Source organism: Halichoeres trimaculatus, unplaced genomic scaffold, assembly GCF_033239565.1.
Source record: "Halichoeres trimaculatus isolate MK-OKI-2021-1 unplaced genomic scaffold, fHalTri1.1 fHalTri1_scaffold_1, whole genome shotgun sequence".
Classification (NCBI taxonomy): domain Eukaryota; kingdom Metazoa; phylum Chordata; class Actinopteri; order Labriformes; family Labridae; genus Halichoeres; species Halichoeres trimaculatus.
The window spans coordinates 22,999,660-23,020,619 of NW_027437179.1; the positions used below are offsets into that span (position 1 = coordinate 22,999,660).

Below are 20,960 nucleotides of genomic sequence, written 5' to 3' on the forward strand. Positions count from 1 at the left end.
CTTCAGAACTTAAGGGGACACAATTCACTTCATCTCATAACAAAACAGACTGTTATCCTCAAAAGATCCAGACAGAGAGCACAAAGATCATCACATGAAAAAACAGAAGCAGTTATTAAAACAGGTTTATTTTTTCAAACTGTAAAATAAACAATATCAGTTAAAGGTTCATTAGGTTAGAATAAAATCTGGAGTAAGAAAGATGCAAAGCAAATTGAATTCTGTAAAATCTGAATTACAACAGGGAATATTTGTAAATAACTATGTACAAATCTGAGAACATCAGTTCGCTGAGTCATCCTGACAGAAAACCTGAAGAATTTAAAAAGTTCTGTGTAATAAACAAAAGGTGCTGATTTAAAATTCTTCTAGGTCCTTCCAGGGTTCTTCGGACCTTCACTTTAAATCTAACTGAGAGAATGAACTGAAAAGAGCATCCCTTTGGTCTGCTGGTGTTTTAGCCCAAACTCGTCTCACACCTGGCAGTAGATGTGTGACAGCTCGTACAGGGAGAGTCTTCTGCAGCTGCTGCACAGTCTGACAAAGCACAACACTAATGATTTGCACTATCCCACAAACTTCTTCAACCATACTGAACTCTAAAAACATTACTATTTCAATCTGGAAATCCTGAAGCCACCCTGCTTTTAAGTAGGGGATTTTATGGCCTAAAACTGAACTAAAAGTCTCTTTCTAACCTGCACCCTGTCGCAGGACAATCCCAATTAATCTTTACAAACAGCAGTAGAACATAAACATGAAAATGATATTGAAAATCACAGTTATAAAACATTTTCATATATAATAACATTGCAGCTGAGGAACACATCAAACTCTGAGGACACCTGTGGTTTAGAATGCTGGTTTTGGGAATGAACAAATAAGATTCACAGGACCGGACATACTGTAGAGTCCAAATTTTCTGTTCTCTTCAGCACAGACATCACAAGGTGAAGAGGTCTTTATTGCTTGAACATAGATGCCATAAAAATGGCCTGATAGCTTCAACTCAGAGTCTCAGATGAGGAAGGGGCATGGTGACGTCTCGGAAGAATCGATGCACAAGGGCGTTTTTGGCTGATAACCTTTTGTTTGGGTCATATTTCAGCATTTCCTGCAAAAGTACAGGGGTCAATTAATCTGTATCATGTAAAACAACAGAGAAAACTGCAGGTTGAATCCATGTGGCCTGGTTCATCCTTCTGTGATGACTATGGTTTTGAGTTGTGACGTGTGAAACTACATGTTTGTGAGTCAGATTGTCTGTATTCTGTTATTTTCTGCCCGCTTGAGAACAAGAGACTATAGCGAACATTGTGTGAAGTTGGAGCTGACACATGTTGTGCCAATCATACAGCAATTATCACATGTGGCTACAAATCTGTAGTTTGTATTGTAGCTCAATCTGCTTTTTCTCCTTTCCAGTTTCCCTCTGCTGCAGTTATTGAAGACAATATAGAAAAAATGAACCATACCAACAGGGACTGCCCATAATATCATTAATGCTGAATAAACAAATAAACACGTGAAAGATGTTCTCACCCCGAGCAGCTCTCTTCCATCCTCATCAAGAAGAGGCACCACTTTGGACAAATCCTGAAGGGCCCACTTTGGGAAAGACGGTTTGTAGTCAGGCATCGATGTGACTCCTGGCCAGACAGTCTCATCCGGTGTACCCAGGGTGCGGAAGATTCGGAATAGCTGATCAATCTCAGAGTCGCCAGGGAATAAGGCTCGCCTGGTGATCTGAGGAACAGAGAGCAGTAAGAGGTTAGAGGTTTGTGATTTATCTATTATGCATAATGTTCAGAAACAACAGAGCGACAGATAATTACCATTTCAGCAAAGATGCACCCCAGACTCCAGATATCGACTGCGGTGGAGTAATACTTGCAGCCCAGAAGAATCTCTGGTGCTCTGTACCAAAGTGTAACCACCTGGGGAATATCACAAAGTGAGAAGAAAATATTATTTCTAAAGAAAAAAATCTAAGTATCCACAAAAACATTATCAAACAGTGTTATAGTGAAAAGCAATTTGAAAATCATGTGATTTTGACTACAAAATGCTATCATTTTATGATTAGTCAGTTGTGCCTTAACGAAGAGCACCTCATTACCCATTACAGTAAAGAAGACACACCTCAAAACAGACTTACTTCATGAATAGGGATAGATTTATTTTCTGGATAAACAGGGTAGCTTCTTACTTACCTCATGTGTGTATGGGCGGACAGGAACCCCAAAAGCTCTTGCCAAACCAAAGTCTGCAAGCTTGATCTCGCCCTGGGCATTGATGAGGAGGTTTTGGGGCTTCAGGTCTCGATGAAGAACCCTGTGAGAGTGGCAGAAGGCCAGGCCTTGCAGGAGCTGGAAGAGATAGCTCTAACAACACAAACAAACACCCAGGTAAGCCAACTCTGAAACTGTTAATCTATTCATTCGTTGATGAAGGAAGAACTTCTTTGTGAATCTTGGTGAGGTGTACCTTAACCAAAGGCAGCGGTATACCAGTGACTGAGGATGAGTCCATGAACTTTTTGAGATCTTGATGAAGGAACTCAAAAACAAGGTACAGCTTGTTCTCTGTGTGGATGACATCTCGCAGTCTGAAACAACCGACAGGCAAAGGGAGGAAGATTAGCTTTTTAAAAAACACTGCAACAAACAAAACAGAAATTTTAGAAGCATGATTCAGCCGATAGCATCACAAACTTACTTGACGATGTTTGGGTGACTGAGTTCTTTGAGTAGTGAAATCTCTCGGATGGCAGTACTTGGTACTCCCTCTGTTTCCCTACAGAGAAGATACAGAAAATAAACGTTGGTGTTCATGCTTATTGACATTTGTTTTAGCTTGGTGAATAACTGCAAAATATTTCCCAGTTTATCATTATCTTGCAATAATGACTCATTTTCTTGCATAGTTCCACTCAGCAAATTAAAAGAAAAAAATGAAAGAAGAAATAAGTGCAGTTTATAAGCTTCAGTTTGCAGGTCTAATGAGCCCATAAATTCAGAGTAACATCATTACATTAGTGCCAGTGCAAAGTTCAGTAAATGCCAGGCATATTATTGTATGTAATTATAACTGCAGTCAAGTCTGTAAAAGCTACCAAAACGCTTTAACTTGCAGGGATTTATCTGTGTCTTGTCGAAGTTTTGTTAGTAAAATAAAATGCCTTAGATTTCACATTTAGTTGTGTGAAAACATTGTTTCGGTGTCAAAACTCGAAAGGCCAAAAGAATGGTTTAAGTACTACTTATTTAAAGCAAAATTCATCATCTAGCCTTCTGTATCTTGTTGACCTATTTATGTCTCCGTATAAAAACACTGGATGTTGACTTACGTGTCTAGTCTGATTTTCTTTAGAGCAACAGTTTCTCCGGTGACTTTGTTCTTGGCTTTGTAGACCACTCCATACGTTCCTTCGCCTATCTTTTCCACTTTCTGGAAAGTATCCATGTTCAGGGTAAAGACAGAGGGAGTTTTTCTGTTATTTGTCTGGTTGCAGAGCTTTGCCCCTTTGTGTGAGAGCTAAAGGCTGCTCGGTGGCTACAGGCACAAACGAGCAGCGCGAAGACCGACATATAATAACGGCTCGCTCGGTCCCGTACAGGCGGTCCAGACTTAACAGAGACGGGCGGAAAGATGATGAAAAGCTGTCTAAAGTCAGAACCATACAGTAGAACACCGTAGGACCAGGCCACTTAGAATACTTAGTAAAGATAATGCCTAAGAATAGGTAGATTAGCGTGGCGGCTACTCTGTGAAAACACTCAACTGACTGAGCGGCATTTCCCGCGTTCGTACAGGAGCGTTCGTTTTGTGTTCAGGGCACACAGGGAGGGCCGTAACCGGATACTGATTTCAAATTTTTGAATAACCGCTGCAGAAGTTTTCCTTAAGACAGCAGCCACTAGGGAGATTGTCCCATAACATTTCGTAAAATTATACGTAAATAACGTCATTCATTCTCTTAAAACGCCAATACTTGCAAGTGCTAAGATGGGGTCGTACGTTTTCGGGATGATAGGAATAGTATAACGAGCATACCCAAAACCTCTTATTGTACGTCATTACAACGTAGCCGGAAGCAATATTGAGGAAAAAAAACTTTTATTTTAGATTTTATTTTAGATTTTTTATTTAGACTCTTTAAACGAAAAAAAAACACAAGTACAAGCTGCGTTATTGATAAGACCTAAAAAAAAGACGCTATATTAAAATGTGTATCTTACTGGACAGAATATAAGGGGGTTGCAGAGTGGCTCACTCTAGTGGCGGAAAGTCTGAATGGTGCCCGAGCTGCTTATTACATTTTTTTTTTAATTGATATATTTTTAGTTACAAACTGTAAGGCATATAACAGATCATATCCAATCACACTGTGAACATTCGGTTGAGTAGGAAAGGTAACATTAAACAACATTATACAGAACCGTGTATAGTCAATAAAGAAATAAATAAATAGAGAAAAAAATACATTATTTGATTCAGGGTCAAGGGTCAATTAAATTATAAGTTTGTATTTGATCTAGAAACTCTTTTGCATTTGTCGATTTCATAAGTTTTATAGATTTATAATACATTTTAAACTCATAAATGAAACCTTTAAATGCAGGTGGGCACTTGAAAAATTTAGAGTTATGTATGTAATGTTTTGCCAGTATAAGGATTACATTAACCAGCAAGTTGTCTGATCTGTTTTCCAAAACCATTCCATATAAAATATCTACATGTGATTCTAATTTAATTGGTATATTCTTTCTCTCCAACCATAGCTGGATCTGGGACCAAAAGTTTCGAACACATTTACATTCATAAAAATATGGCATGTGGTTTCCACTTCATTTTTACAAAAGATATATTCGTTTCTGTCAAAATTAAATCTTAGTCTTAAAAATTCACTTGAAGGATATATGTTGTTGATAACTTTAAAATGAATTTCCTTGGATTTTGGAAGTATGGCATACTTTAAATATTCTGTTCTTAACTTTTTAACCTTAACTGAGTCGTAATCTTTAAGATCTTGGGTTCTACTGTACTGTTTTGAATAAAGCTCATCAGTTATTGTTTGTCTAATGAACTTGTTATTACATTTTTTGTCAAAAAAAGTAAATCACCTATAAGAAAACTTGGTAATCTGCATATTGAGTTGGAGTGAATAATCACCTCTTTAGCTAATAGCAAGAAAGGTTTTGGAATAGCATTTGCTAGACAAAAAAAAAACAGTTTTGGATAACAAAAAAGGTTCCACTTCATGCTAAAGTCATTATATGAAAGCATGTTTCCATTTGAGTCCATCAAGTCCATAATACACCAAATATTTTTGTCCATCCAGTCCTTGTAATATAAAGGATTATTAAAATCAATTTTCTGTTAATTTCTTCCTCGATAAACCTGATTTGGAAAGTTTTACACTTTTGCCTCTTTAGCACAATGAAGGTAAACTGACCACCCGAGTTTTACAAGTTTACAACCATTAGCGCTAACGAAAAAGCATGGTCTCTATAGCAACTGAGCTTTACTCAGCAACACAGTTTCTACAACAAAAATATTATATTAAGTACTTCAGGGTTAATGTTTGCCGTTGGAGACATTTTTTATTTTGTGGAGAATTCAGTATTTATTTTTTATTCACATGAATAGTGCATTGCATAGGGCGACTAAAGGAGGTCCAGTAAAAACTGTGGCTCAGATCTAATCACAGATTTAAAATAATCTGTAATGAACCATTTTTAATCTTGAAATCTGTTGCTTCTTAGAGGATTAAAAATCCCAATTAAAATCAGTATGACAGAAAGTTTTGGCAATGTTTGAGTGTAAGCCATTTCTGCTGGGTAAATGCTCAGGAAGTTTTAATACCGGGGTTTGTAGGAAAACCTCAAACCAACAGACAGGTAAAATACAAAGAATCAGGGTTGCGAATGAATAAATGTCTGAGTTACATAAGACAAAATAATGAAAGATGAAGACACTAAAAGTATAATTGTTTGTTCTTGCACTGCCCTTGTTGAATAGACAGTTTACTACAATAGTTCAAACTGGCCAAACCAATTATCATGTGCAAATGATATGACAGTCTAGCTCCCCTTTGATCCCTGTTCTGCAGTCACACAGCCCAGTAAATATAACTACTACATTTTGGAAATGTCATTAAAGACCAATGCAGGTGGCGAATCAATGAAATGTTTCAATAAGAAGTTATTCAATGCACCTACAATATTTGTTAAAAAAGTAGTTTTCTCCCCTCTGAGGTGGGAACTTCAATGAAACCTTGAAATATTTATCTATCTTAAATTCTAAATCACACACTTGAGATGTACTCAACACGTACTTTACTTTTTGGTCTATTTATTCATTTGTTCATTTTCTGAACCGCTATTCTTCAAACTTATTTCTCCTACACTGTCATGTTGGCTACACAAAAAGCTGTGTGGACCAGCTTTTAGTTTCCAACTTTTGTTTTGTATCTTTCATCTGTTAACAATACTTCCATCTCTTCTGGTACTTGTTTGGAGACTGTATTGTTTCAAGGGATATTCTCCTTCTGTAAACTCAGGACCAGTGGTAACATAAAGATACACTATATTGAAGCTTAAAAGAAAAGAAGCTCATGGTTAACTATTTGTGGTATGTTAGGTCAGGTGCTCTCTGGGAAGGATTTGTTTCCTCCTGAACTCTGCTTGAGCACATGAGGGGTCACATGTGATGCCGTCTAAACAGTCTCCCAGGCATGAGACAATATGAGTGGAAAAAACAGCCACACTGTTGTAACAGGACGCACAAAGACTCTGTGAACAGAAAAACATAGTTAAGAATGGAGCAAAGTTATTGATAGAAAAAGTTTTATCCACAGTTTTTAGTCTTATTAGATTGCAGTGAGATCTTGATTGATTTTAGTATTGAGGATATTCCTGAAATTGTGCCCCATAGTCTCTCCCTATAGTTTGTCCCCTTACTGTTTAATTTTGTCCTTTTTGTTTATTTTTTTGTACTTTTTGTTTGTATTCAGCGAAAAAGAAAGACTAAAACCTGTTCATTACTCTTCACATGTTTTGCTTTAAAGCTTATGTGATACTTTTAAGTTGGTTGTGGAAAAAAAATAGGAAAATCTAATACTGCCTTTCAATTAAAAAAAAAAAAAGTAAACAAAACCATCAATTTAGATATTCACTTTTTTGATACCATTGTTGATGTCTGATTCGGCTGAAAGGATTTGAATGAAATCTGCTCAATGAAACTGTAGAACTGTAGATTTAGATTTGCACAGGATGTTTATATTTGTTAACTCTTAAGTTAATGAATATGACTCTTAAAGTTGACATCACTACAGTTTATATCTTTCTTGAAGTTTCTGTAACTCATTTTGTTGATTTATTAAAAAAAATTGGATGTTAGATTCAGCCTCAGGAAACCACTGTTACTAAAACCTCTAAATTTAGGTGACTACTTTCATATAATACCACATTTACAGTGCAGGTAGTTGCGGTCTTAGTGTCTTTCACATAAATACTTTTCCTTTTTCAGCAACCTGGGAAATGAACTAAGGCAATCTGTACAACCTAAATAATTCATAGTGATGTGTCACTGATATCTTGTTACAGAATTTATTGATTTCTTCTTTCTGACTCGAAGATGTCAAATCTGGGGTGCTTCATTTAATGAGTTTTGGTTCTTTTTGTGATGGAAATAACAGAGCAACGTAAGAAAAAGCCATTTGTGGGGAGTATAGGAAAACATTTTATTTTTAATACATACAGGGAAATAGATTGCAGGGTATTTCAATCAATTAATTAAATATTTTTTTGTAGCAAATCCCTTTCAGTCAGTCATTTTCTGTGTATGACTTCCTCTCCTGATCGGAGTGTAACTTTATGATCATAAAGGAGGGTATATGTCTTATAAAAGGAGCACGGGTGTGTCTGCAGATTCCTGGAGCTGCAGCAGCCTGAGGTGGACAGCAGGAAACACAGGAAGGGGAGAAGGGGAAATGAAGGGATGCTATTGATTTGCTGGCCACACACTCATCTTGTGACGGCCATGCACTCATAGCTCTAAGGTCATACGTCAAAGGCTGGCATAGCAGGAGCTTTGCTCAAAGTTCTCACTGCGCGCTCTCCCTCTCTTTCTGACCTTAAGCAGGCATCAAGTACATTTTCATTTACACCATGCAGAAAGGAACCATTGATTTTCTGGAAATGCACTTAGAAAATATTACCCCGCTTGAGGGATGTCTGTTCCCTCAGATGAGCTCACTTGAATTATTAACATGCTTTTCACTACAAGACTTTTGAGGCCTTTGAAGTTAGAGCACGCATCCCTCATTGCTTCATTGAAGATGTTGAATTTATGGTGTGTGGAATCAGAATCAGAGAAAAATTAAATGTCATAGTTAAGATATAAAAAATACACTTGGAATAAAATCACAGTGAGCTCTGTAATTTAAGAATGAGTAGAAGTTAAACCTTGAGCCAAAGCTCAGAGTAGGCACAACAATGTGTTGAGTTAACAGGCCTCTCTGCCCTAACAATGTAACAGAGGGGGCGGTGCCGGTTTGCAGACTCCCAGTGATGTCAGAAGCCAGAGAAACTTTATGGTAATTCATGTTCAAACCCCTCTTATAGTAAGAGGGGAGACTTTAGTCAAGTCTCTCTGGGAGTGTTGGGTTTTTTTTAGTCAAGGTGAGGATCAGGGCTCAGAGAGAAGACAACACACAGACAGAATGAGGACGCTGGCACTGGGGCTGCTGGTTCTGACTTTTGCATATGCATCTGCAAGTGGCTCAAGTAAGTGCTTTTACCATCTCTTTCTGAAGCAGAAAATCAGACAAAACAATTGTTTTTGACGTGATCTGTGTAGGACAATACAAAGAGCCTTGTAAGTTCGAACACCAGGTCTTAGGATTTTAAAAAAGTTGTGAAGTTTCAAGAAACTGTGTTTCACAAAATGATTTGCTCGCCTTCAATCACCCTCTGGGAGTAAAAAAAGAAACCAAAGTGAGAGAGACTACAAAAGGTTAAAGTGGACTTACCTTGATCATTAGCCCAGTTATTTTGTAAAGTTTGAAGTAAACAAAGATTAAAAGCTAAATATGGGTCTGAACCACTTTTTAAAGTGGCTTTTTCTGTGTGTGATGTAACACTTTTATAAAACAGTTAAGCTACAGGGCAGGTTGCTGATTATAACTGATGAAAATGACACATTTCTGCTTTTCCTTCAATTACACGCTGAATCCTTTAGTTATCTTATCTTGTTAAGGGCCACGAATTGAGATGGTGAGTGATTTTACGCTCATTTCATGCTCACACACTCTGCGCTCTGTTTAAGAGAAGAAGAGAAGGTATACACACATTTTTCCACAATCACACTGTCTCTTTTAACAATTTTCATTCATGGCTGTATGCCAATCAGAGTGACATTATCCAGATTATGTAAAGCCTAACAATAACTTAGAATAACTTTTCCTCATGCTAAGACATTTGAAAATGGACATTATATTATTGTGTGGGTGTTTTTGTGTAATCACACACACACACACACACACACACACACACACACACACACACACACACACACACACACACACACACACACACACACACACACACACACACACACACACACACACGCATCACTAGCTGAGAAAAAAAAAAAACCCACCCTGTGAGTCAGTGCCTGGGATCCTTCATTCCTCTCACTGGGATTACTGATGCTGCAGCTCAGCTGATAGTCACATGAAAGGGATTGGGAGGGGGGATGCAGATCGTGTGACTCCCACCGCCAAGAACCCCGACAGTCCTCTCACCCCTCAGCAACCCGAAAAACACTCACCTGCTCTGTTCTACACAAATACCTGTAATTAAACTCAAATTTGCTTTCTTATCATGGAAAGCTGAAAAAAACTCTTCATTCTATTTACAAACACATTAACACATGCTTTATGTAAAGCAAACATTTTTACATAAAGCATAAGATAATATGCTGATATAATTGAGAAGTCTCACCCATGTTTTGGGACCGTTGCTCCCGTCCTTTCTTGTGTTAGTTGGGCTGCTTGATGTCATAAGAAAAAAATAGTCTATTTTTTCCCATTCCTAAAAATTTGATTCACAATTTTCCAGAGCCTAAATATGAGTTCACACGTTACCGCTCATGGAACACACGCATGTATCCGTTCTGGAAAGATGGTGACCAGAGGTTCAAGAGCGCATGGACCGGTGAGACTCACTGATCTGTGAACTATGTACAATTCTCAATTCCAGTTGTATCCAAATGACTTTATGACAATGTTTTTCATACTCTACAGGTGGTGAAGTGACTTTTGATTTAAAAAATGATTCGCCCACTCTGACTGGAGCAAAAGCAACCTTCACTATCAACCTCAACTTCCCACATAACCAGACTCTCTCCAATGGGCAGGTGGTCTGGGCACAAAACTGCACTGTTGACGGTAAGGTGACTTTTTTGGCGACACTGAGCCACATGTTTTGTTGTGATTTAATCTAACTTCATTAAAGTACAGAAAACAAACTAAAACAGTTTATTTATTTTTTTTAGAATTAGGATTTAAAGACAATGGTTTAAAAATAAAAGCTTTAAATTATTCACATTACACATTCTTCTGTGAAAGCCTCAGTGAGAAGCTGTCCGCGGTATGGAAAAGGCTGTGTTAACAGTAATACCTCTTTACCATCAATGACAGACAGGTTCTCATTGGTAATGCCTGTGACCACTGCAAGTAGGAAGGTGCTGGACTGGATGACAAACAGCAAGCTGCAGAAACAGAAACAGCCATTCTTACTTTTCTCCATGCAATTATATGCAATGAGTGATACATTAAGCTGTGAAAAGAAAGCAGGTGAGAATTTTTGTCAAAAAAAAACAAGAAGAAGAAGAAGAAGATCTGTAGCAGGAGAGGCATCACTTTGCAAAGCGTGCCAAAATCTGCACAAACAGAAAACTCCTCACAGGAGCTTTTATAAACACTGGTAATGATTTTATGTGCCTTTTAATGACATTTCACAGTGTAATTTTGTTAATGCTTTTACTGTGACTGTGTGGTTACAGGAAAGAACTATCACAAAGGTCAGCCTGTGTATCCTGACAATGACCATGACCACGACTGGACTGGAGTTTTCCCAAATGGTGCAGCATTTCATAAGGGCAAAGACAAGAAGAACCGCTATGTTTATGTGTGGAAAGCATGGGGTAAATATATTTTATCATCGCTAGTTGGTCTGTTTTTGACATAAGGATGGGCCTTAACTGTAAATAACATACTGAAGTAATAGTCTACTTTGGCCGAGGTATGTCCTTAAAAACCTGTTGATTGTTGTAATACAGATGTGACTCTTTTATTTGTTTAGGTTATGAGGAGGAGTACAAAATACAAAAAAAGCTTCTGCTTTCCAGTACAGTTTAATTTAGCACCATACTGGGCATATTATGGGACTTCATTGATTATAAGGTGGTCGCTGTGTCCTTTCAGCTTTCATTCTTCTGGAATCATGGGGATACGTCACAACTGGCCTCAGTCATGAGGATACTACTTGCTTCAAAGATTAACATCACCATCTGTTGCAACAAACGCTAATAAGCCCATTGTTTCTCTATTCCAGGGCGCTACTGGCAGGTTGCAGATGGGCCGTCCTCCTCCCTCACTCTAAACACACGTGACAATCCCTTGGGCTCCTACAACATGGAGGTTGTCATCTATCACTGCCGCAGCAAAGACAAGTTCATCCCTCTCGGCTACGCCTCCACTGTCTTCACAATCACAGGTAACTCATCAATGATATCTGGTCAAGTTCAAGGAAAATTCTCTGATGGCCTTTGTTTCTTTCAAAACCCTCAAATTCACATGTCTACATCTTCTTCATCTTCAGATCAAGTTCCCTTCACCATGTCACTCACCCAAGTGAATGACGTGAACCAGGAGGACCAGAGTTTCATTCAGAAGAAAGCCATCTCATTCAACGTAAAGATTCACGATCCCAGCCAGTATCTCGATGACGCCGACATCAGCTTCAGCTGGGACTTTGGTGACAGCAGTGGTACCCTGATCTCTAGAGAGCTCTCAGTCACTCACACATACCTTGATGCAGGGACGTTCAAACCTCAAGTGGTCCTGATGGCAACTATCCCCCAAACCTGTGGAAGTCCAACTGTTGGTGAGCTTATGTTAGCCCTGCTTTTCACAACTTTTACACCAAAAAATATTCCCTCAGGATGTCAGTGTGCTCAGCTGTTTTAAATTTTTTTTCAGTTGCTCCAATGGGCTCCTCAGCTGCCTCAGAAGTTGTGGTTTCCCCCACCGTGGCAGCTATCCCGACTGCGCCAGCTGATGGGGGAGACATGGCTCAAGATCTCCCTGATTCTGACGCCCCTCCACTGGCTGCCTCCTTGCAGCCGCCTGCAGCAGGCCAAGAAACAGAAGACGCAGGAGAGTCAGATGCAGAAGCTGTTGCTTCAGTAGCTCCTGAAGTCAATGCAGCTGTTGTTCCAGAGGAGCAAGATCTCACCAACACCGCTGCCCCTGCTGCAGGAGCAGATGTTGCAGTTGCTGCTACAGATGCAGCGGCGGCAGTGGTTGAGGTGGCCAACGCTGCCACTGCTGCTCCAGTTGAACCCGCAGTGGCTACAGCTGCAGCTGAAGAAGTTGCACCAGTGATTGCCAATGATGCTGCTGTTGTTCCTGTTGCAGAGGCAGAAGACGGTGCCATTGAGATTGCTGCAGTTGTCACTGTTGCGCCTGCTGCAGAGGGAGTTGAGGATGCTGTTGAGGCTGTTGCTGTTGTCACTGTTGCTCCTGTTGCCACAGAAGCCACAGAACAAGAGGCAACTGTTGTTCCCGGTGTCACCAATGTTGAAGAAGCTGCAGAGATTGTCCAGGAGGAAACAGAAGTCCCTGAGGAAGAAATCATCGTTACTGTTGTCACTCCAGCCACAGATGTGGTAGAGGACACAGCGGCTGTTGCTGATGCTGAGGTGGTGGCTGCAGAGAATGCAGTTGCAGCCACTGTAGTTGCTCCAACAGGTGTGCATTACTCCTTCAATGAGATATGTCAACATTTTTTCTGGTGATCTAGATTTTGGTAAAAATGTTCTCCTGTTTTTTTTCCCAAAAACAGTTGATGCAGATCCAGCACAGGTTGCTCTTGTTGTGGCAAAGAGAGATGTTGAAGATCTAATAGCTGACTGCAACATCTACCGTTATGGCTCCATCGCCACCTCCTTGGATGTTGTCCGTAAGTCAGTAGAGTTTGAGTAGTCATTTTAAATATTCATGTTTAATATTTTACTCAATGTAAATCAGTGTCTCTGTCTCTTTATATTTTGCAGAGGCAATTGAAAGTGTAGAGATTGTACAGATGTCTGGCGTTTTGTCATTAGCGACGGAGTTGGATCAGAATGCTGTGGACGTCACTGTCATCTGTCAGGGAAGGTGAGCAACATCAATCAATTAAAATCAAACAGGATGCTAAGTTCTAAACTCCCCAATAAAACATTGATTGAAAGTGCTCTATGAGTCTAAAGTTTCCAGTTAAACACAATTTTTGTTTTTAGAGCTCATTGGACCTTCACTGAGGCTTGTTGTTGCTTGTACTCAAACACTCGCTCCTCTTTGATCTTTTTGGGGCACAGAGAATATGCACCCTACATATTTTACACACCACCAACCGACAGATGGCAGCAGAGGAATCTGTGCCTATTAACGAACAGTAAGCTCTTATTAATAGCGCACATTATCTGCAACAAAAAAAAAATTATATATATATATATATATATATATATATATCAGCTGAGAATAAACAAATAAAGACCTGCTCCAGCTGCTACTGATGCAGTGCTCAGTGAACTCAGCCAATCGAACACTTCCAAAAATGGAAACCAATAGGTTTCCACTTGTGTCAAATACAAACAGGTGGGAGAGATTTAGTTACTGCTTTCAGCCGAGCATGATATGTGTATTGATTCTGATCTGTTGGTATCATTTATAACTTATATATCAACTGCTCTCCTTTTTTAGTCTGCCAAGAGAGGTGTGCACAGTCATTTCAGATGCTGACTGTGTAACACCGATGGAAACAGTCTGCAGCGAAGCCAGACCCTCTCCAGACTGTCAAATGATCCTTCGTTCTTTCTTCAACGACACCGGAGTGTTTTGTATCAATGTCTCTTTGACTAATGATGTCAGTTTTGCTGAAGCAAGTGCTAGAGTCAGCGTAGCACTAGGTGGGTGGAAGAGAGATGTATTAATATCACCAAATTCTCAATCTATGCCTTTGTCTAATTCATAATGCAATATAATGCAATTTCAGCTACCACAGGTTCCCCAGCAGGAACTGCAGTCACAGTCCTAGGGGTGATGGTTCTTGCATGTGTGGTCTGTTGTTTGGGTTTGATGTACAGGTGAGTTCAAACTATATGAACTTGTTTTGATTTAGAGCCAAAAAATACAAAAGAAAAAAAAAAACAAGCCAAAAGTTACATTATGAAACATAGTGTAATGCAATAAAGTGTAATGTAGCATAACATAGGGTAAAATAACAGGGTAACGGAACATAGTGTGGTGTAACAAAGCGTAATGTGACATAGTGTAGCATAATGTAGCATAACATCGTGTAACATAACATAGTGTAACATAACATAGCGTAACATAACATAGCGCAACATAACATAGCGCAACATAACATAGCGCAACATAACATAGCGCAACATAACATAGCGTAACATAACATAGTGTAAAGTAAAATAGTGTAGTGTAACAAAGCGAAAAAAACTGTGTAACGAAACGTGGTGTAATGCAAAAAGGCATAATGAAATTTAACACACCACCATGAAAGGTAACAAAGCGTAATGTGGCTTAGGGTAATGTAACAAAGTGTAACATGGTGTAAAGTAACAAAGCGCAGCATACTGTGGCATAGTATAACATAATGTAATGCAGCCCAGCGTAATGCAGTCTAACATAATTCCGCCTAACGTAACGCAGCGTAACATGTAATGTTGTGTGAGGTTACAGAATGTTAATATTACATCATGCCAATTAATATTACTATCTATAAATATAGCAAAATGCTTGATAAGTAACCAGGCAAAATGTTACATAATGCAATGTAACATGGCAAAATGCGTTGTAATATAACATAATGAAACATAGAGAAGTGTTATGTAATTTAATGTTGTGTAATCTAAACTACTAAAACATAGCAAAATGCTGTTTTGTTATGTAGCATAATGTTGCAAAATGCTTTATATTTTATATTTTACAATATAACAAAACATAATGAAGTGTCATGTGGTGTAGCTGATGTAAAGTAGTGAAATGCTGTATAGTGCAATGCATGATAACCCAACATGCAGTAATGTAGTCAGTATAGCACAACGTAACCAGGACAGGATTATGTAAAGTAATGCAACAAGTGCAGTGTAACATAATGTTCAGTAATGACAGATAATGTGCTCATTTAAAATAATTGTCTATTTCATATTTTAGTGTTTTGTGTTCTTGCAATCACTGAATTTAACTTCCCTGTGATTCATGTTTCAGACGTTTCAAGCAGTACCAGCCACTCAGAGAGGACAGCCCTTACAATAATGGAGGCAGCTCAGGAGTCACTTCTGTGCCAATGTTGTTGTGGAACTTGTTGAGCCGACATTCAGCAGGAGAAAGTCGTCCACTTCTTCATGGGAGAGTTGTCTAAATATCATCACCAGCTTGTGCATTCAACACCCACAACATTGGCTAAAATACCAGCTTTAACACCTCGTACTTTTACTGTAATATTTGTTACTCTCAGTTAATGCTTGAATCCAGAACCGTTAAGGTGAACAATGCTAAAAGCACCAGCTCCTTGTACAACAACATGCGCTGAAATAAAAAGGAGTTATGAAAATCTTTGAAATGTTTGTAAAGGAACATATTTATTTTGAACTACAATATTTTTATCAATTGGCACTGATAGTTGATAGAAGCCATGAGTTATTATCATATTTGTGGCCAATTCATATTAACCCTTCGAAAAATTAATGTTGATACACTTTCTTTACAATGTATTTTAATCACTCACATCATAGAGCGTTGTTATGTTTGCTACCCTGACAAAAAAATAAAATGAAACTATCAGAATCAGGTTTGTAGCTTTACTTTCCCTCACTTTTGTTTTTCTTTCATGTGCACTCACTATACATACAGAGGGGAAAATATGTATTGAATGCGTCAACTTTTTTTTCATTACATTTATTTCCAAAGATGCAATTCAAACAAAATTTCTACCAGACATTGGTATTCACTCAATAATCCACATATGAAAAAAAATCATGACATTCAGGTCCATAAATAATGATTATGTGGAATTAAGTACGATAACACAGGAAAAAAGTATTGAACACACTAACTGAGACTTATCTAATAATTAGTGGAGAAGCCTTTGTTTGCAATGACAGCTTCCAGAAGCTTCTTGTTTGTTTTAACTAATCGCTCACACTGTTCAGGTGTGATTTTGGACCATTCCTCTGCACAGATTGTCTTTAATTCTTGAATATTCTTTGGTGCCCTCTGGTGAACCCTTTTCTTTAGTTCTTTCCACAAATGTTCAATTGGATTTAAGTCAGGTGATTGACTAGGCCATTCTAACAGATTGGTTTTCTTTTTTTGTAACCATTTGAGAGTCAACTTTGCTGTGTGCTTTGGATCGTTGTCCTGCTGGAAGGTCCAGCCACGTCTCATCTTCATCATCCTGGTGGATGGCAGCAGATTCATGTCAAGAATTTCCCCATACATGGCTCCATTAATTGCTCCGTCAATTATATGAAGTTTGCTAATACCTTGAGATGAGAAACAACCCCATGCCATGATGCTACCACCTCCAAGCTTCACTGTTGGTATCGTGTTTTTTGGCTGATGTGCAGAGCCATTTCTCTTCCAAACATGTTATGTATGTAGTATGACAGCCGAAAAGTTCAATTTTGGTCTCATCTGACCAGACAACATTCTCCCAGTATTCTACAGGCTTGTCAAGACGCTGTTTAGCAAACTTTAAACGAGCTTCAACATGCCTTTTCTTGAGGAATGGAGTCTTGCGGGCTGAGCGTCCATGATTGCTATGGCGGTGGAGTGCATTGCCTATTGTTTTCTCTGTAACAATTGTACCTGCTGCTTCCAAGTCTTTCTGGAGCACTCTCAGGGTGGTCCTTGGCTCGTTGAGTACACTTCTGACTATCTTTCTGACTCCCTGGTCAGAAATCTTGCAAGGAGCTCCTGTGCGTGGCCTGTTGATGGTAAGGTGGCGCTTCTTCCACTTGTGAATAATGGCCCCAACGGTGCTGACTGGAATATTCAGGTGCTTTGATATAAGTCTGTAAACAGTTCCATTCTGATGCTGAACAACAATCAGGTTGCGAATGTCTTCAGAGAGCTCTTTGCCTTTACCCATCACGAGGTGTGTCGTATTCAACTGCTTAGTGAAAAAACACCTTTTTTGTAGGACCATCAATTTGCCCGAGCCCAATTGATGTTGGTTTGCACTAATTGGAAGTTCAAGTAATAATTACTGACAGTTTGCAGGTGGTATGGTGCATTTCCTTTCCAAAGTACACAGCCTTTCAATAGTGTTTTCAATCTTTTTTTCCTGTGTTATCACACTTAATTCCACATAATCATTATTTATGAACCATATATGTTCACATATCAAACAGATTGCCAGTGCAAAATGCTGGCAGTATTTTATTGAGACATTTTGCTGTTGTGAAAGCGCTCATTGATGATTCTAAATGAACAAATATTAGAACCACTGTGTGTCAAAAGAAAGGTGTTCTTAAAGAACTGGATATTAGTAATCATGATGGGTGGCCTTCAGGTGTTTTTTATGAACTTGAGTTAAAAAAAACAACAAAAAAAACAAAAAAAACATGACCTGTTAGTGATGACTGCGGCAAACCAAGGCTGCAAGTGAATGCTGTAGACAGACCTATCATGAACATTAAACATGGCCCCTGTAAGCATTAAATAAAGATATATTTCAAAAGAAGCATGCTTATTGAGACACTGCAGCTGAGCGTGCAAAAAAAAAAAAAAACACTGCAGCCATCATGCCCAGCTCTCTGCACAGTTACAATGATTTATCAAGATGTCGCAGGATACTTTAATGCACAGAGCGAACAGAGCTGCAGACACTAACATGTACATCATATGACTCACTGCAGTGCAGGAAAAAAAAGGCTGACGTCACTGCAGCAAAATGTTTAATGGAAGAAGCTATGGCCTAGCCGACACAGCAGAAACAGGGATGTGGAGTGATGGGAAGTAGAGGAAGCGATAGGATTACAAAGGTTGCATTTTTGAAACGACATAAAGTTCAAAGGCAAAACTGTTGTTCTATGACGCTGTTTCATTTTCTTAAGTGATATTTTATTGCACTATTAAAAAGCAGTCTGCATCTCCAGGCTATGAAATGGGAAGTAAAATGAGCAAAAACTGGGAAGATTTTTTATCAAAACTTTTTAAGGATGCAAGAATTAAGATTGTACAGGTGTAATTCAAGCATGCCTTGCTTCTTTGTGTTTGTCTATATTTACACAAAGAAGTATTTAATCTGAAACATCCCCTGACAGACTCTTGTAACACTGCAGTGCTCCATTACAGTAATTAGCAAACTCAGCAGTAAATCATGCTGGACCGTTAACATGTCTCTGAGTCACATGTACTAAGTGTTGTTCCTCCAGCCCTGTTCACTTCAGACCTGCACTGCAGCCAAGTTCAACCCCAAGCTCTGCAGCAGAGCCATCATTTAACACAAATGATCTCTATCTTAGACCTGACTGTGGCTCAAAAACAGGCCTGCAGCATTTAAAACGATGCAGCATCTCCACCACCTGTTTCAGTCTCAGTAAACCAGCATGACTCCATTACTATTTTATAACCAGGTCAGACTTAAACACCCAATCAAGTCTTTCCAGGACCCAGTGCCTGAAGCTGTAACATCAGAGCAGCTCCAGGGCACCGATGATTTCAAATTACTCCCTTTTGGCCACCACTCCCTAGCAACTGATCTACAGTAGGACGCTGCTTCCTTCATCTGTTCTCATCATAACAGAAGTGGGACAGTCATGATCCAGTGATTATACTGTCTGCAAATACAGTCATACAGCTCATATCTGTGCAGTGAGGTTGCATCTTTTGATGTGCAGATTTGCCATTTGTAAATGAAAGTTTTTGAACCATCCACAAGAGCATCGTGTCTGACCATTGACTAGAGCCTGCACTCAAAAAAACAAGGTTTCATGGAAATTGTTATTTTACTCTGACAGGTTTACACCCATTCTTATTTCAAGATTTTGAAAACAAAAATTACACTTAAAAATTTTACAAGACTTCTGAGACAAAAAGTTTCTTATATGTCGTTTCGAGAAACTTGTTGCAAAATTTTGCTTGCTGAATTTGCAGACATTAGGGCTCATTATTATCAAGTAAATGCATACTTAAGGATAATAGCTTCAAATAGGATTCATATTTAGACTGTAAAATACTTAGATGTACTTTCCATGTTTTCGCCAATTTGTTTCTGATAAAGAGATATCTCTTGGTGGGTGCCGTATTGGAAAAGCTTCCTCGTCCTAACTTTTTTATTTGTTTGAGTTTGGATAAGGCAAAGAGGTGGAGATAAGGCGGGTCTTTTAGCCTCTTCACTAACTGCTAATCCATGTTTAACCACTCAGTAGGTCAGCCATACCCTTAAATGGGCAAAACTTGTAAAATTACTAACTTTGAAAATAACTAGTTATAAAAAAGGTCTCTATATGCCCAGATAGAGCAATGGGCAATTTGAAAAAAAAAAAAAGAGTTGTATGACAATGCTTAAAATAAAATAAAATAAACAAAAACTCAAATTTGTTTGGAAAATGTGGCTCATACAAAGTTTAAAATGATATTTTGACAATTGGACAAATTAATTTTTGAAGAAATTAGTTCTTAAATGAATAAACAATTAGTTATTTTCAATCCATTAAAAAAATAATAAAAAAGGAATGTTTGATGTCTAAAACTGTATTATTGTCCTGTGTAAGTAGCTGTGTAATAAGTTTGGTAATAGATGATGAGCTGGTAGATTTGAACCTCACTGTTGTGGGGTCGTGTCTCGCCCTGAAGATGCAGTAAAGATCACTCCATAACCATAACTAACAAATTTTGAAATTATATTATTAGTTATCTGAAAACTGGTCATCTTAGATATGGAAAACAAAATATCGCTTTTCATATCATCTGTGTTTTGGTGAATTGTTTGGAGTTGAACCTCTTGTGAGGACATCAGTTTCTGTTGAGATTCAGACTTTGAAGATTTACAGCTGTGATTGACATTACATGAAAGCTGTGGTTGTTGATTCTTATGCAGCAGAGTTTTCAGAGCCAATTGTTGTTTGAAACGTGCGCCAAATGTGAATCTAGCATATTGGCTGACCAAGAATGCATTTTCATACAGTAGGTTTGATCCAAATTAACCCATGAGATTGAGTTTTTTCCACCATCAGTGAAATAATGTCAAACATGATACACATGCTGGGAGTTCAATACTTGGAAACAGGATCAGATGTTCTGGCCTCACACCGTCGAAGACGCCTTATTGAATTTCTGCTCCCAGGGGAATCCTCTAAGAACCAGAGCGGTCAATCACTAATGGTAACATCTGGCTGATGGTTAGTGTTACTGACACAGTTCAGTCCAAAATCAGTGAACTGTGTACATCTGTGTTAGTGTGTTTGTGTCCTACTAGTGCACACAATGCTTATTATAGAGTAGAAACGCAGATATCATCTCTGTGCTGCTTAGAAACAGAAGCAGAATCAGATCTGGTGTGAGAATAGAAAGTGAGACGTGCTTCGAGCAGAGACAGAGAGGGTGAGACGGAGGGGGAGGGAGGGAGAGAGTAACTGACCATAAAGCAGGTTGATTAGAT

General features: G+C 38.6%; 2 protein-coding genes across 2 annotated transcripts; one reads left to right on the top strand and one right to left on the bottom strand.

The window, feature by feature from the left end:
- Positions 1-166: 166 nt before the first annotated feature.
- Positions 167-3,839, bottom strand: cdk2 (cyclin dependent kinase 2). The gene is made up of 7 exons (XM_074673556.1): positions 3,350-3,839; positions 2,719-2,796; positions 2,488-2,608; positions 2,214-2,384; positions 1,836-1,937; positions 1,543-1,746; positions 167-1,114 (listed from the first exon to the last, which is right to left on the bottom strand). Exons 1-7 carry the CDS (start codon positions 3,463-3,465, stop codon positions 1,010-1,012), a joined length of 897 nt encoding a protein of 298 aa, XP_074529657.1. The 5' UTR covers positions 3,466-3,839; the 3' UTR covers positions 167-1,009.
- Positions 3,840-8,694: 4,855 nt separating this feature from the next.
- LOC141793128 (melanocyte protein PMEL-like) lies at positions 8,695-15,874 on the top strand. The gene is made up of 12 exons (XM_074673541.1): positions 8,695-8,792; positions 10,128-10,223; positions 10,313-10,456; positions 11,074-11,214; positions 11,625-11,786; positions 11,892-12,176; positions 12,272-13,042; positions 13,137-13,253; positions 13,348-13,450; positions 14,036-14,241; positions 14,328-14,418; positions 15,560-15,874. Exons 1-12 carry the CDS (start codon positions 8,729-8,731, stop codon positions 15,711-15,713), a joined length of 2,334 nt encoding a protein of 777 aa, XP_074529642.1. The 5' UTR covers positions 8,695-8,728; the 3' UTR covers positions 15,714-15,874.
- Positions 15,875-20,960: the final 5,086 nt, after the last annotated feature.

What these genes read in the sequence shown, in the direction of transcription:
- cdk2 (XM_074673556.1), bottom strand. Translation starts at nt 3,465, where the DNA reads ATGGATACTTTCCAGAAAGTGGAAAAGATAGGCGAAGGAACGTATGGA. An exon ending in AGTCACCCAAACATCGTCAA is followed by an intron (nt 2,609 to 2,718) that starts GTAAGTTTGTGA and finishes CGGTTGTTTCAG; the next exon opens with ACTGCGAGATGTCATCCACA. An exon ending in GGTGCATCTTTGCTGAAATG is followed by an intron (nt 1,747 to 1,835) that starts GTAATTATCTGT and finishes TCTGTTCCTCAG; the next exon opens with ATCACCAGGCGAGCCTTATT.
- LOC141793128 (XM_074673541.1), top strand. Translation starts at nt 8,729, where the DNA reads ATGAGGACGCTGGCACTGGGGCTGCTGGTTCTGACTTTTGCATATGCA. An exon ending in ACTGTCATCTGTCAGGGAAG is followed by an intron (nt 13,451 to 14,035) that starts GTGAGCAACATC and finishes CTCCTTTTTTAG; the next exon opens with TCTGCCAAGAGAGGTGTGCA. An exon ending in TAGAGTCAGCGTAGCACTAG is followed by an intron (nt 14,242 to 14,327) that starts GTGGGTGGAAGA and finishes ATGCAATTTCAG; the next exon opens with CTACCACAGGTTCCCCAGCA.